This window comes from Tilletiopsis washingtonensis (genome assembly GCF_003144115.1).
Source record: "Tilletiopsis washingtonensis strain MCA 4186 unplaced genomic scaffold FA09scaffold_14, whole genome shotgun sequence".
NCBI lineage: Eukaryota > Fungi > Basidiomycota > Exobasidiomycetes > Entylomatales > Tilletiopsis > Tilletiopsis washingtonensis.
In genome coordinates this window covers 224747-236649 of record NW_020312011.1, presented here as the reverse complement: position 1 = coordinate 236649, position 11903 = coordinate 224747, and the positions used below count along the sequence as shown (strand labels likewise).

General features: G+C 67.1%; 2 protein-coding genes across 2 annotated transcripts; both read left to right on the top strand.

The window, feature by feature from the left end:
- Positions 1-185: 185 nt before the first annotated feature.
- On the top strand, positions 186-5321 carry FA09DRAFT_330733 (RecF/RecN/SMC protein). The gene is made up of 7 exons (XM_025742723.1): positions 186-1190; positions 1244-1996; positions 2049-3310; positions 3364-3868; positions 3922-4297; positions 4356-4600; positions 4657-5321. The coding sequence occupies exons 1-7, from the start codon at positions 252-254 to the stop codon at positions 5209-5211; spliced, it is 4635 nt and encodes a 1544-aa protein (XP_025597371.1). The 5' UTR covers positions 186-251; the 3' UTR covers positions 5212-5321.
- Positions 5322-8218: 2897 nt separating this feature from the next.
- FA09DRAFT_330730 (hypothetical protein) lies at positions 8219-11637 on the top strand. The gene is made up of 2 exons (XM_025742722.1): positions 8219-9227; positions 9367-11637. The coding sequence occupies exons 1-2, from the start codon at positions 8649-8651 to the stop codon at positions 11206-11208; spliced, it is 2421 nt and encodes an 806-aa protein (XP_025597370.1). The 5' UTR covers positions 8219-8648; the 3' UTR covers positions 11209-11637.
- Positions 11638-11903: the final 266 nt, after the last annotated feature.

The window sequence follows — 11903 nt, the reverse complement described above, 5'->3', positions numbered from 1 at the left end:
TGGGGTGCGAAACTGTTGACAGCGCAGGAGAGGGTGAGTGGGTCGTAGTGAGAAGAAGCGTTGGCCAGTGCGGCGTGAGGGCATGCAGCGCGCGGGCGCTGCACGTGACACCGGCGCGCGGCGCGGCGCCTCGGCCTCGGCCTCGAGAGCAACACACGCTGCTTGCAGCGCCGCGCACCTCGACGCGTTGAGTGCGTGAGGCGGCGGCGCACACCTAGGCCTTTCTCCTCACCACCACTCCAACACCCACCATGCCGCCCCGTCGCGCCGCTGCGGCAACATCGCGCACTCGTGCTGCGCGCCCGTCGAACTCGGACGAGGAGGAGGCAGCCCCGGCGCGGAGCACGCGCGCCGCCCGGCCAGCCGCCGCGGCCACGCGCCGCGCCAAGAAGGTGGTCGAGAGCGACAGCGACGACGAGGAGGAGGCAGACGAGCAGGACGATGAGGAGACGTTCCGGGAGGAGGAGTCTGCTCCGCGGGCCAAGAAGGCGGCCGCCGTACGGGCACCGCGGAGAGCGCCAGTCAGCGCAGCACGGGCGCGGGACGGCGTGACGCCGACGCCCGACGCGGCCGGCAGCCCGCACACGCCGACCGCATCGCTGCCTGTCGCAGCGCCCCGTGCGGCCAGCTCGGTCGCAGCTGGGCCCAAGACGCCCGAGAATGCGCCTCCGGCCGCGGCCTCGCAGCGTGCGGCGCAGCCCAGCGGCTCGCGGGTGCCGTCGGGCTCGCGTGTGCCCTCCTCATCGCAGAGGATCCCGTCCGGCTCGTCACAGTACTCGTCTGCCAGTCAGGGCTACCGCTCAGCACCTGGCGGAGTGCCGCAGACACCACGCGTGCCCTCTACGCCGCGCACAGTTGCTGGCACGCCGTTCTCGGTGGCGCGCACGCCCGCGCCCGTGGTCGTCGAGGCGCCCAAGACGCGCCTGGTCATCCACAAGATGGTGCTCAAGGACTTCAAGTCCTACGGCGGCTCGCAGACGATCGGCCCGTTCCACAAGAGCTTCTCTGCTGTGGTCGGGCCGAACGGCTCGGGCAAGTCGAACGTGATCGACGCGATGCTCTTCGTGTTTGGCTGGCGCGCCAACAAGATGAGACAGGGCAAGCTCAGCGAGCTCATCCACCACAGCGAGGGCAGAGACAACCTGCCGAGCTGCACAGTGGAGGTCTGGTTCCGCGAGATCGTCGACTTGGTGAGTGGCCTGTAGCATGCCTGTCAGCCGACTGCTCACTGCGCTGTTCGCAGCCCGGTCCGGACGCCTACAAGGTCGTGCCGGGCAGCAAGCTTGTCGTGTCGCGCACGGCGTACCGCAACAACTCGTCGGTCTACTCGCTCAACAACTCAAAGAGCACCTTCACCGAAGTGCGCAACCTGCTGCGCGCGCGCGGCATCGACCTCGACCACAAGCGCTTCCTCATTCTGCAGGGCGAGGTCGAGAGCATCGCGCAGATGCCGCCCAAGGCCAAGACGGAGCACGACGAGGGCCTGCTGGAGTACCTCGAGGACATCATTGGCACGAGCGAGTTCAAGACGCCGATCGACGAGGCAGCGGCCAAGGTCGACGCCGCCAACGAGGTGCGCGCCGAGCGCCTCGGCCGGCTCAAGATCACGCAGCGCGAGAAGGAGAGCCTCGAGTCGAAGAAGCGCGAGGCCGAGGAGTTCCTGCGCAACCAGAACGAGCTGACGCAGCGCCAGTCGGCACTCTGGCAAGTGTACATGCTCGAATGCCGCGACCAGCTGTCGGTAGCGACATCAGCCATCGAGAAGATCGAGGCACGGCGCGCTGAGGAGGCAGAGAAGCACGCCGGCTCCAAGGCTGAGATTGACGCGCTCGAGGCAGAGCACGCAGAGATGCTCCGCGAGTACGATGAGATCGCCAAGGACACCGCCAAGGTGGTCAAGGAGCTCGCGCGCCTTGAGAAGGAGGACGTGCAGCTGCAGGAGAAGCGCAAGCATCTCGACGCGAAGAAGAAGAAGCTCGTCAAGAGCCTCAGCGATGTGAGTTCTCTGGTGCTCGGTTCGCTCCACCCCGCTGACGCGCGCACCACAGGACAAACACGCGATCTCTGCAGCCCGCTCGACCGCGGTCGACTCCCAGGAGGAGATCGAGAAGGTCACGGCCGAGGTCGAGGCGCTCGAGGCGTCTCTCGAGAAGCAAGAGGCCGAACTCGACGCGATCCGCGAGTCTCTGAAGGGCAAGACCGAGGGCTTGAGCGCCGCCATCGAGAAGAAGCAGCGCGAGCTGCAGCCCTGGGCCGCCAAGATCTCGGAGCGGCAGAAGGCACGCGACGTGGCGACCGAGGAGCGCAAGCTGCTCAACGAGCGCGCCGGCCAGGCCGTCAAGGAGGCCGAAGACGCGCAACAGGCTCTGGCAGAGCTGGACGCAAACAACGCTGCCAAGCGTGACGAGCTCGAAAGCCTCGAGAAGGAGAAGCACGAACTGTCGAAGAAGCTGCTGCGCGGCGAGAAGCAGGTCGACGGCATGGTTGCGCAGGAGACGGAGCTGCGCAGCAAGGCTCGCTCTGCGCGGACCAAGGCGGACGAGGCAAAGTCCTCGGCCACCTCGAACCGGTCGCGCGGCGAGGTGCTCAATGCACTCACACGCCAGGCGGACCTCGGCATGCTCAGGGGCTTCCACGGCCGCCTGGGCAACCTCGGCGTCATCGACGACCAGTACGACGTCGCGATCAGCACTGCCTGCCCTGGCCTGGACAATCTCGTCGTCGAGGGCGTCGAGACCGGCCAAGCATGCATCGAGCATCTGCGCCGCAACAACCTCGGCCGGGCGAACTTCATCCTTCTCAACAGCCTGCCCAAGTCGAGCATGGCGCCGATCCAGACGCCGGAGAATGTGCCGCGCCTCTTCGACCTCGTCAAGCCCAAGGATGCCCGCTTCGCCGCGGCCTTCTACCACCAGCTGCGCGACACCCTCGTTGCGCGCGACCTCGCGCACGCCAACCGCATTGCATACGGCGCCCAGCGCTGGCGAGTCGTGACGCTCGATGGCCAGCTCATCGACAAGAGCGGCACAATGTCTGGCGGTGGTGCGCGTGTCGCCCGCGGTGCGATGAGCTCCACGTTCGCAGCCGACGACGTGACGCCGGAGCAAGTCGTGCGCCTGGAGAAGGAGCGCGACGCGGCCGAGGAGGCACTTCGCAGCCACTCTCAGGCACTGCAGGAGATGCAGGCCCTGCTCGAGTCGCAGCGTCAGCGCGTGCCGCAAATTGAGGTCGAGCTGGAGAAGGTCGCGATGGACCTCGGCATTGGCGAGCGCCGTGTGCAGGAGGCTAAGAAGCGGGTCGCAGAGCTGCAGTGAGTTGACCGACCGACTGGTGCAGCAGCAGACACTGAACACCTTGCCGCAGGTCCGCAAGCGGCCCAGACGATGCCGATGCCGACCGCATCGAGGAGCTCGACGTGCAGCTCGAGGCGCTGGACGAGGAGCTTGAGAAGCTCAGCGAGAAGTCGTCGGCGATCGAGTCGGACATCGAGGCGCTGCAGGAGAAGATTCTCGAGGCCGGTGGTGTCCGTCTGCGCACGCAGAAGAGCAAGGTTGATGGCATCAAGGAGATGATCGAGCTGGGCAGCGAGCGGACGACCAAGGCCGAGGTGGCCAAGGCCAAGGCTGAGAAGGACATCACGAAGCTCGAGAAGGCCATCGCCACGAACACCGCGTCCCTCGAGGGCATGGAGGATGAGCTTGCTGAGCTGCTCGAGTCCATCCGCTCCCGGTCTGCGACCCTCGAGAGCGAGCGGAGCAAGGTCGAGGAGGCGCAGGAGGCCATGGAGGCCAAGCGCGAGGCCAAGGACGAGGTCAAGTCGCAGCTCGACTCGCACGCTGGGTCGGCAAATGCCTTCCGCAAGCTTGAAGTGAGCGATGTTGGGCGCAGGCGAGCCGCACCGCTGCTGACTCGACCCCATAGATGGAGCTCAAGCAGAAGCTCGACGACAATCAGCGCGCGCTCGCTGACAACGAGAAGCGACTGCAGCACTGGCAGGACAAGCACGTCCAGCTGCGCCTGCACCGCATCGAGTCTGATCTCGAGGAGGAGGAGGGCGAGGAGGGCAGCAAGGCTGCCTCGCCTGCCCCGGCCGTTGAGGACGAGGCCGACAGCACTGTCGGTGGGCCAGGGAACGACGCCAAGCCTCGCTCCGGCAAGAAGAGCCGCGAGGGCTCAGCCGATGCCGAGGAGAGCGATGACGATGTGGACGAAGACCTGGCTCTGCAAGAGTATCCGCCCGACGAGCTGCGTGGCATCGACAAGGAGGGCATCAAGGCCGAGATCGTCCTGTACGAAGGTAAGCCGCCAGCACATCTGCAGCGCCGGCTCATGCTGACGTCCCATCCCAATCGCAGAGCAAGTGCAGAAGGGCATGGGCAACGTCGCCGTGCTCGAGGAGTACCGCAAGCGCGAGCTCGAGTTCGCTTCGCGTGCCCGCGACCTCGAGGAGACGACTGCGGCGCGCGACGAGGCAAAGCGCGTGCACGACGACCTGCGCAAGCAGCGCCTCGAGGCATTCATGGCCGGCTTCAGCCTCATCTCGGCCAAGCTCAAGGAGATGTACCAGACGATCACGCTGGGCGGCAACGCTGAGTTGGAGGTGAGTCGCGCAGGTGCGCTGGCGTCCCTCTGCTGCCCTCTGACACGCTTCCGCAGCTTGTCGACAGCATGGACCCGTTCAGCGAGGGCATCCTGTTCAGCGTCATGCCGCCCAAGAAGAGCTGGAAGCACATCTCGAACCTGTCCGGCGGCGAGAAGACGCTCAGCTCGCTGGCGCTCGTCTTTGCGCTGCACGCCTTTGCGCCGACGCCGCTGTACGTGCTCGACGAGGTGGATGCGGCGCTCGACTTCAAGAACGTCTCGGTCATCTCGTCGATCGTCGCCTCGCGCAGCTCCTCGGGCGCCAACCCGGCGCAATTCGTCGTCATCAGCCACCGCAACGACATGTTCGAGCGCAGCCAGCGCCTCTGCGGTGTCTGGAAGACGAGCGGCCGCAGCCGCTCACTGGCCATCGACAACTCGGACATGCACGCGCCGCCGTTGCCGCCGCCAGGCTCGGTGGCCAGCACGCCGGGCATGCGCCGCTCGGCCGTGCCCGGCTCGGCCATGTCCTCCAAGATGGTCGACATGCGTGGAGCTGGCCGGGCGTCCACGGCCACTCTCGTGCCAGCCACGCCGCTGAGCATGCGGCAACGGCAGATCACGGGCTAGCCGCAGCGCTGGCCGGATGTCGCGTGCCTCCTCTTCCTCCCTGCTCTGGACCCGTCGCTGCTTCCTCTGTATTCTGCGCCTCTGTACGATGTGTAATGTGGATCGTGGTATCATTTGAGTCTTGGCGCGTGTGCGTTGCGCCGGGAGTAAGTATGTGCGGGCGGACAGCGGCGCCTCAGTCAGTCTATGGACACGTCGCCAGCCTCGCTGCTGGGCGCCAGCGGCGGCTCTTCCTGCGTCTCCGTCGCGTCGGATGCGGTGTCGGCCGAGTCGAGCGAGACGATGGACGAGCTAAGCGACATCGATGTGGAGTCGCCGTCGTCGTTGGACAGCTGTGACGTGTCGCCAGCCACTGCGAGTGCGGTGCCTGACGCATGCGACAGGTCCTCGATGCTGCTGCTGCTCTCCATCACGCTCGTCTCTGCGCTATCCGAGGACAGCAGGCGCGTCGAATCGGCCGTGTCCGTCTGATCGGCCGTCTGGTCTGCAGCCAGCTCGTCTTGCTCCTTGAGGCGCTGCTCTTCGAGCTCGCGCATCTCAATCGGATGCAGCACGCGATTGCCGCCCTTCTTGGCCTCCTCTTCGTAGCGCGAGACGATCGAGGCGCGTGCTTGCGCGAGCAGGTTGTTGATGAGAGTGTTGCAGCGCTGATGGCTTGCTTCGAGCTCCGGATCCTCCTCGGCGCCCTCTTCGGCATCCTCGAAGTCGTCGTCGTCATCCTCCAGCTCCTCGTGCGGACCGCTGAGTCCCATCGCGCTGCCCAGGCCGCCGGCGCCGACAGCGAAGCGCCCGTCTCGCAGGCGCCGCCGCAGGTCCGAGATCTCCTTTGACTGGCGCAGCTTCGTCTTCTCGAGGCCGTCATTGATAACGAGCAAGCTCTTGTTGGTGATCTCGAGATCCAACAGCCGCCGGTGCACGCGTGCCTCGGCTGCTTCGTAGGCCTCGGCTGGCGAGAGCATCATGCCAGACTCTGAGGTCGGCGACAGCAGTCCCGTCTCTATAAGGCTGGCGAACGGCGCGCCCGGGCTGCGAGGGAATGCGCTCGTGCCAGCTTGTGGCAAGGAGAGCTGCTGAGCGCCAGGAATAGCGCGGCCCTGGCCGGACGCGCTGGTGCTCGACGAGCCGCCGGCAGACGTAGAGCTGACGGTAGATGCGCCTTCTGAGAGTTTCCGCGGCGCCTGTGCAGGCCGGACGGGCACACTGTCTGCGCTGTAGCTGTTCTCTCTGCTGCGCGCTGTCGATGCCACTGGGCTGTCATACGGCGTAGCCAGCGGGCCACTCCTCCGCAACGGACCCGGCTGCAACGGCACGTCTGGTCCCGGCGACGGCGTGCGGCTGCGATGTGCCGGAGACCTGCGCCCGAAGGCATTGGCGCGTAGAGGCTGAGATGGCGTAGGCGTGACGTTGAAGGACGCAGGTGATGCAAGCGACGTCGTGGCGCGCACATGACCGCGCACTGCATTCGGCGGACGTCGTGCAGCCTGTGTAGACGAGCCCGCTGCTGCACCGGCCGTCTCTGCGGCGAATGCGCTGGAGAATGTCGGCGAGCCCGTCGTGGAAGCGTCGATGCTGCGATTCATGAGACGCCGTCTGTCCTTGCGCACCGTGACGTTCGACGGACTGAATTGCTGCGCATCCTCCTCCTGCACCACCGGCGAGCGCACAAAGGCTGGCGAAGCTGCATGCGCCGCTGCGCCGTTGAGGTTGGTGCGCGGCGTGCTGGGCCCGGCAGTCGCTTGCGGAGTCGTTACTCTGGCGAATGCAGACGGTCCGAGAGAGCTGATAGAGGTGACGGATGAGGTAGAAGAGCCGAACCGGCGCAGTGCAGGCGCAGACTCTGGCGTAGCGAAGGCAGGCCTGGCCTGTCCTGTCTGAGGTGCTGGAGGCTGTGACGGCGTAGCGACGGGCGACATGCCGACGATGTTGGACATGTCGACGCGTGCACGAGGTGCTGCCTTGCGTCCGACGGAGCCTGGAGCGCCAGAAGAAGCGCCATACGTACTGCTGGCCGTGGGAGAGAGCGTGTGGTTGATGCTGGCGCGCACCACGCTGCCGGTGGGCGCTGAACGTGGAGGAGGGCTGGTCTGCGCAAGGTCGATGCGGCCCATGACCTGTGACGAGCGTCAGTCGACGTACTTCCTCCTACTGCGGACAGCACTGCGGGCCTCCGCCTGCTCGCCCGGCGGTCGTTCGCCATCGAGACGCGCCCCAGCCAGAGGTCCAGCCATCGCTGCGCACTCACCTTGCGCTTCGTCGGCGGCTGCGCCATGCTGGGCAACGATGCGCGCTGCGCGCTGCCAGCAGACACGGCGCAGCTCGCAGACTCAGCAGGGACGTCTAGCCGAGCGGCAGCTGCGCGCCAGACGGGTGCAGGCAATGGACAGCGGGACGAGGTGGCCGCGGCGGATCAGCAGCGCTGCCCAAACATGGCACGTGCGGCGCGTCGGACTCGAGATGTGGTGCGGACGGAGGACAGGGAGCGCGAAGGCCCGGCGCCGCAATGCTGCTGGATTCGGCGTCTAGAGAGCGTAGTCGGCGCGCGTATCTGAGGGGGCCAGGGACGAAGTGGTCGAGGTGAGGGGTGTGTCCACCTGCTCCCAGCGGCCAGCACGCCCAAATGCGTGCTTGCGGAGAGTGGAGGGCACCGCGAGCGGGGCCGCACGTGACCGATCGCCAACGAGCGCCGCTGGGCGGCCGTCGCCCCGCCGTGCTGCTGGCGCGCAGCGGCGCGGGTGCTGCTGCTGGCCGCGTGCGGTGCGGCGTCAGCGCTGCGTGGCCGGCGCGGGACGCTCGCACGAGACCGGCCGCGCCTCCATCCCCCGCCATCCTTCGCTCCTCCTCCACCGCCGCCTCATCCGTCTCGACTGCACCGCGCTTGCTCCTCCTCTCCACACGCTCCACCACCGCGCTCGCAGCCTGCAGTCTGCGCCGGCGCCGTCTTCTCACCGCCTGCGTCGCCCGCCTGCCATCCGTGCGCGCACCCTCTCTCCCTCGCAGCAGCCCGGCACTCCTACTCGCGCTGCCATCTGTGCTGCGCGCGCCGCCGTCTGCTCTTCTTCGTCTCGTCTGCTCCATCGTCTAGATCGCGCGTGCGTGCTGCTCTCTGCTTCTCGCACGTAGATCTGCTGCTTGCTTGCGTCTGCGAGCAGCACATCCTCTGCGGCCGTGCGTGTCCGTGCCCGTGTCTGTGCGCACAGCCGAGTCCGCCGCCGGCTGACGCTGCGCATCCCTGTCACGCAGCAGTCTCTGGCTGCGCTTCGCTGCTGCATCTGCGCTCAGCGCGCCCGTCGCGCTTACGCCGCCTGCCTCGCGCTCTCTGCCTGTTGCCGCGAGACCATGCACTTGGAAGTCCGCGACATCGAGCCATCATCCTCTCCGCCGCCGCTGCCTAGCAACCCACTCCTCGTCTTTCGCCCAGCCCGCGCAGCCGACATCACATGTTCGGCTCGCCCGCTCCTTCGCCGTCGCCCTCTCCGGGCCCGGCCTTTCTCTATCAGGGCGGTGGCTCGCACCACCATCCTTCCGGCAGCCTCTCGTCGGGCGGCGGCAGCGCCTCCAACGGCGGGCCGGGTCCCTCGGGCCTCGGTAGCCTCGGAAACTCGTCGCCCTTCTCCAACGGTCCCGGTCCGGGCTCTGGCTTCCCGCCTCTAGGCCGCTTCCCGCCCTCGGGCCTGGCGTGGGGCGGTGGGGCGCGGCACCACGGCGGGCCTGGCGGCTCGGGCGCCGGCGGCAGCCATGCCGCCAACGCCTCCCTCTCCTCGCTCGGCGGCAGCATGGGCGGCGGGCCCGGCAGCGGCAACGGCAGTGCGGCGCCCTCCAGCCCCGCGTACGGCCAGATGGGCGGCCACCACGGCCACCACCACGGCCACGTCGGCCCGCACGGCCACTCGGGGCTCGGACACATGAACAGCCCGGGCCCGCTGCACGGCGGCGGCAACTCGCACATGAACAGCAGCAACTCGTCCGCAGCCGCCAACGCCAGCCCGCACTGGCAGCAGCAGCTGGTCAAGGCAGAGGTGAGTGAAGGGGCTCGGTTGCGGCAGGTCGGATACTAGAGATCCTTGAGGGCGCGCTCGCTGCAGGCGTACGGTGCAGTGCTGGGGCGCACAGACGGATGTGGGCGAAAGATGCGGCTGCTGACACGGGTCTCTGCAGATCTCGCGGCAATCTGCGTCTCCGCACCACCACGCTCGCGCTGCAGCACTGGCTGCGCGCAGCGCGACGAGCGCCGCCGTGGCCATCCACGACCCGAACAAGGGCATCCGCATCCCGCAGACGGCTGCGAACGGCCTGCATCTGCCTAGTAAGCGGGAAAACGGCGATGCAAACGGCGAGGACGGCCTGGGCCCGAACGGCGAGGCGACGGCCAACGGGCGGGGCGCCAAGGACAGCGCCGAGAAGAGCAGCTCGGGGCAGTCGTGGACGACGATCGACATGGGCGGCCTTGGCCTCAAGACGCTCGCCAAGGAGGTGTACCGCTACTCCTTCCTCACGTCGCTCTTTGTCAACCACAACGCGCTCTCGACGCTCTCGCCGGCGATCCTCGAGCTGAAGAACCTGACGGTGCTCGATGCCTCGGGCAACAAGCTCGTCTCGCTGCCGGCAGAGCTGGGCATGCTGACGCAGCTGCGCGAGCTCTTCCTCTTCGACAACCTGCTCGTGACGCTGCCGCCGGAGATGGGCGCGCTGCACCAGCTCGAGCTGCTGGGCATCGAGGGCAACCCGCTGAGCGAAAATCTGCGCTCGCTGGTGCAGCGCGACGGCACATCGGCGCTCATCTCGTACCTGCGAGATTCCTGCCCCGTGCCGCTGCCGCCGCCGGAGCGCGAGTGGGTCAACATCGACGCCGACCTGCCCCCGCCGCCGCCGGCACCGGCAGACGGCAGCGACGCGCCGCCCGAGGCGCCGCCAGAGACGTTCAACCTGCTCTGCTACAACGTGCTGTGCGAGAAGTACGCGACGGCGCACATGTACGGCTACACGCCGTCGTGGGCGCTGGCGTGGGAGTACCGCAAGGAGTTCATCTTGCAGGAGGTGATGAGCTACTCGGCCGACATCTGCTGTCTGCAGGAGGTGGATGCGGAGCAGTACGAGGACTACTTCCTGCACCACCTCTCGCAGCAGGAGTACGAGGGCGTGTACTGGCCCAAGTCGCGCGCGCGCACGATGCGCGACGAGGAGCGGCGGCGCGTCGACGGCTGCGCCACGTTCTTCAAGGCGAGCAAGTACGCGCTCATCGAGAAGCAGCTCATCGAGTTCAACCAGATTGCGCTGCAGCGGCCCGACTTTAAGAAGACGGAGGACATGTTCAACCGCGTCATGACGAAGGACAACATCGCCGTCGTGGCGCTGCTGGAGAACCGCGAGTCGGGCTCGCGCCTCATCGTCGCCAACGCGCACATCCACTGGGACCCCGAGTACCGCGACGTCAAGCTCGTGCAGGTGGCCATGCTGATGGACGAGCTGGAGAAGATTGGCGCGCGCTTTGCCAAGTTCCCCGCCAAGCTCGACGTCGCCGAGGGCTTCCCGCCGGCGCCCAAGTACAACGACGGCAGCAAGATTCCGACGATCGTGTGCGGCGACTTCAACTCGGTGCCCGACTCGGGCGTGTACGAGTACCTGGCCGGCGGCGAGCTGCGCGGCGACCACCCGGACTTCATGTCGCACATCTACGGCAACTACACGGCCAACGGCCTCGGCCACGGCCTGCCGCTGAAGAGCGCCTACGCCAACATCGGCGAGCTGCCGTTCACCAACTACACGCCCAACTTCGAGGGCGTCATCGACTACATCTGGTACAATCAGAACGCACTCGCCGTCACGGGCCTGCTGGGCGACGTGGACAAGTCGTACCTCAACAAGGTCGTCGGCTTCCCCAATGCCCACTTCCCGTCGGACCACATCTGCATCCTCAGCGAGTTCCGCGTCAAGCATCCGCGCGACGGACCCGCGCCGCGGCAGGTCGACTTTGGCTCGGGCAAGGAGCGGCGGCACTGAGCCGGGCTGCGGCGGCGAGGCTTGCGCGCGCGCACACTCTTGTACATAGCGGCCCACTCTCCGGTCTGCACCAGTCCTGCACTCTCGCCTCTCTCTCGCTCTCGCTCTCTCTCTCACTCTGCGCATCAACTACACCCGCCTCCAATCTGCTCTTCCGGTGCCTGCTCGCCATTCCCTAGGGTTCCCTCCCTCTTCTTTCTCCCGTGTGACTCTCTTCTCTCTCATGAACCTCGACGCGCGCTGCTTTCGGAGGGGCTTCTGGGCCCTCTCTTTCCCTCTCGCGCCCGTGACGTGCCGCCTCGACGCATTTGTATTAGCTACTCCAGCCAGACGCGGGACTGAACCAGGTCGACCCCCCTTATCACCCACTCTTACCCCTCGTCGGCGCTCCGCCAGCAGCTGGTCGCTCGCGAGTCGCACGCCCCCCCCCCCCCCCCTCTCTCTCTCTACACTGCTCCGCGCCCTCCAGGCCCTCTCCCGTAACCCCTCTCTCCCCTTCCTATACTCTGCCGTCAATCGCAACAGCTCAATCGTTGGTGAGAAGAGAGCGAGAGCTGGCTACAGAGGAGTCGAGAGGGGAGTGCGCCACAGCCACATCGCTGCTGCTCTCTCTTCGCGCGCGTCAGACTTCCACGACGCCGGCCGGCCAACTCACTCGCGAGCCAGACGTGCGCACAGCGGCAGCACGGCCAGGC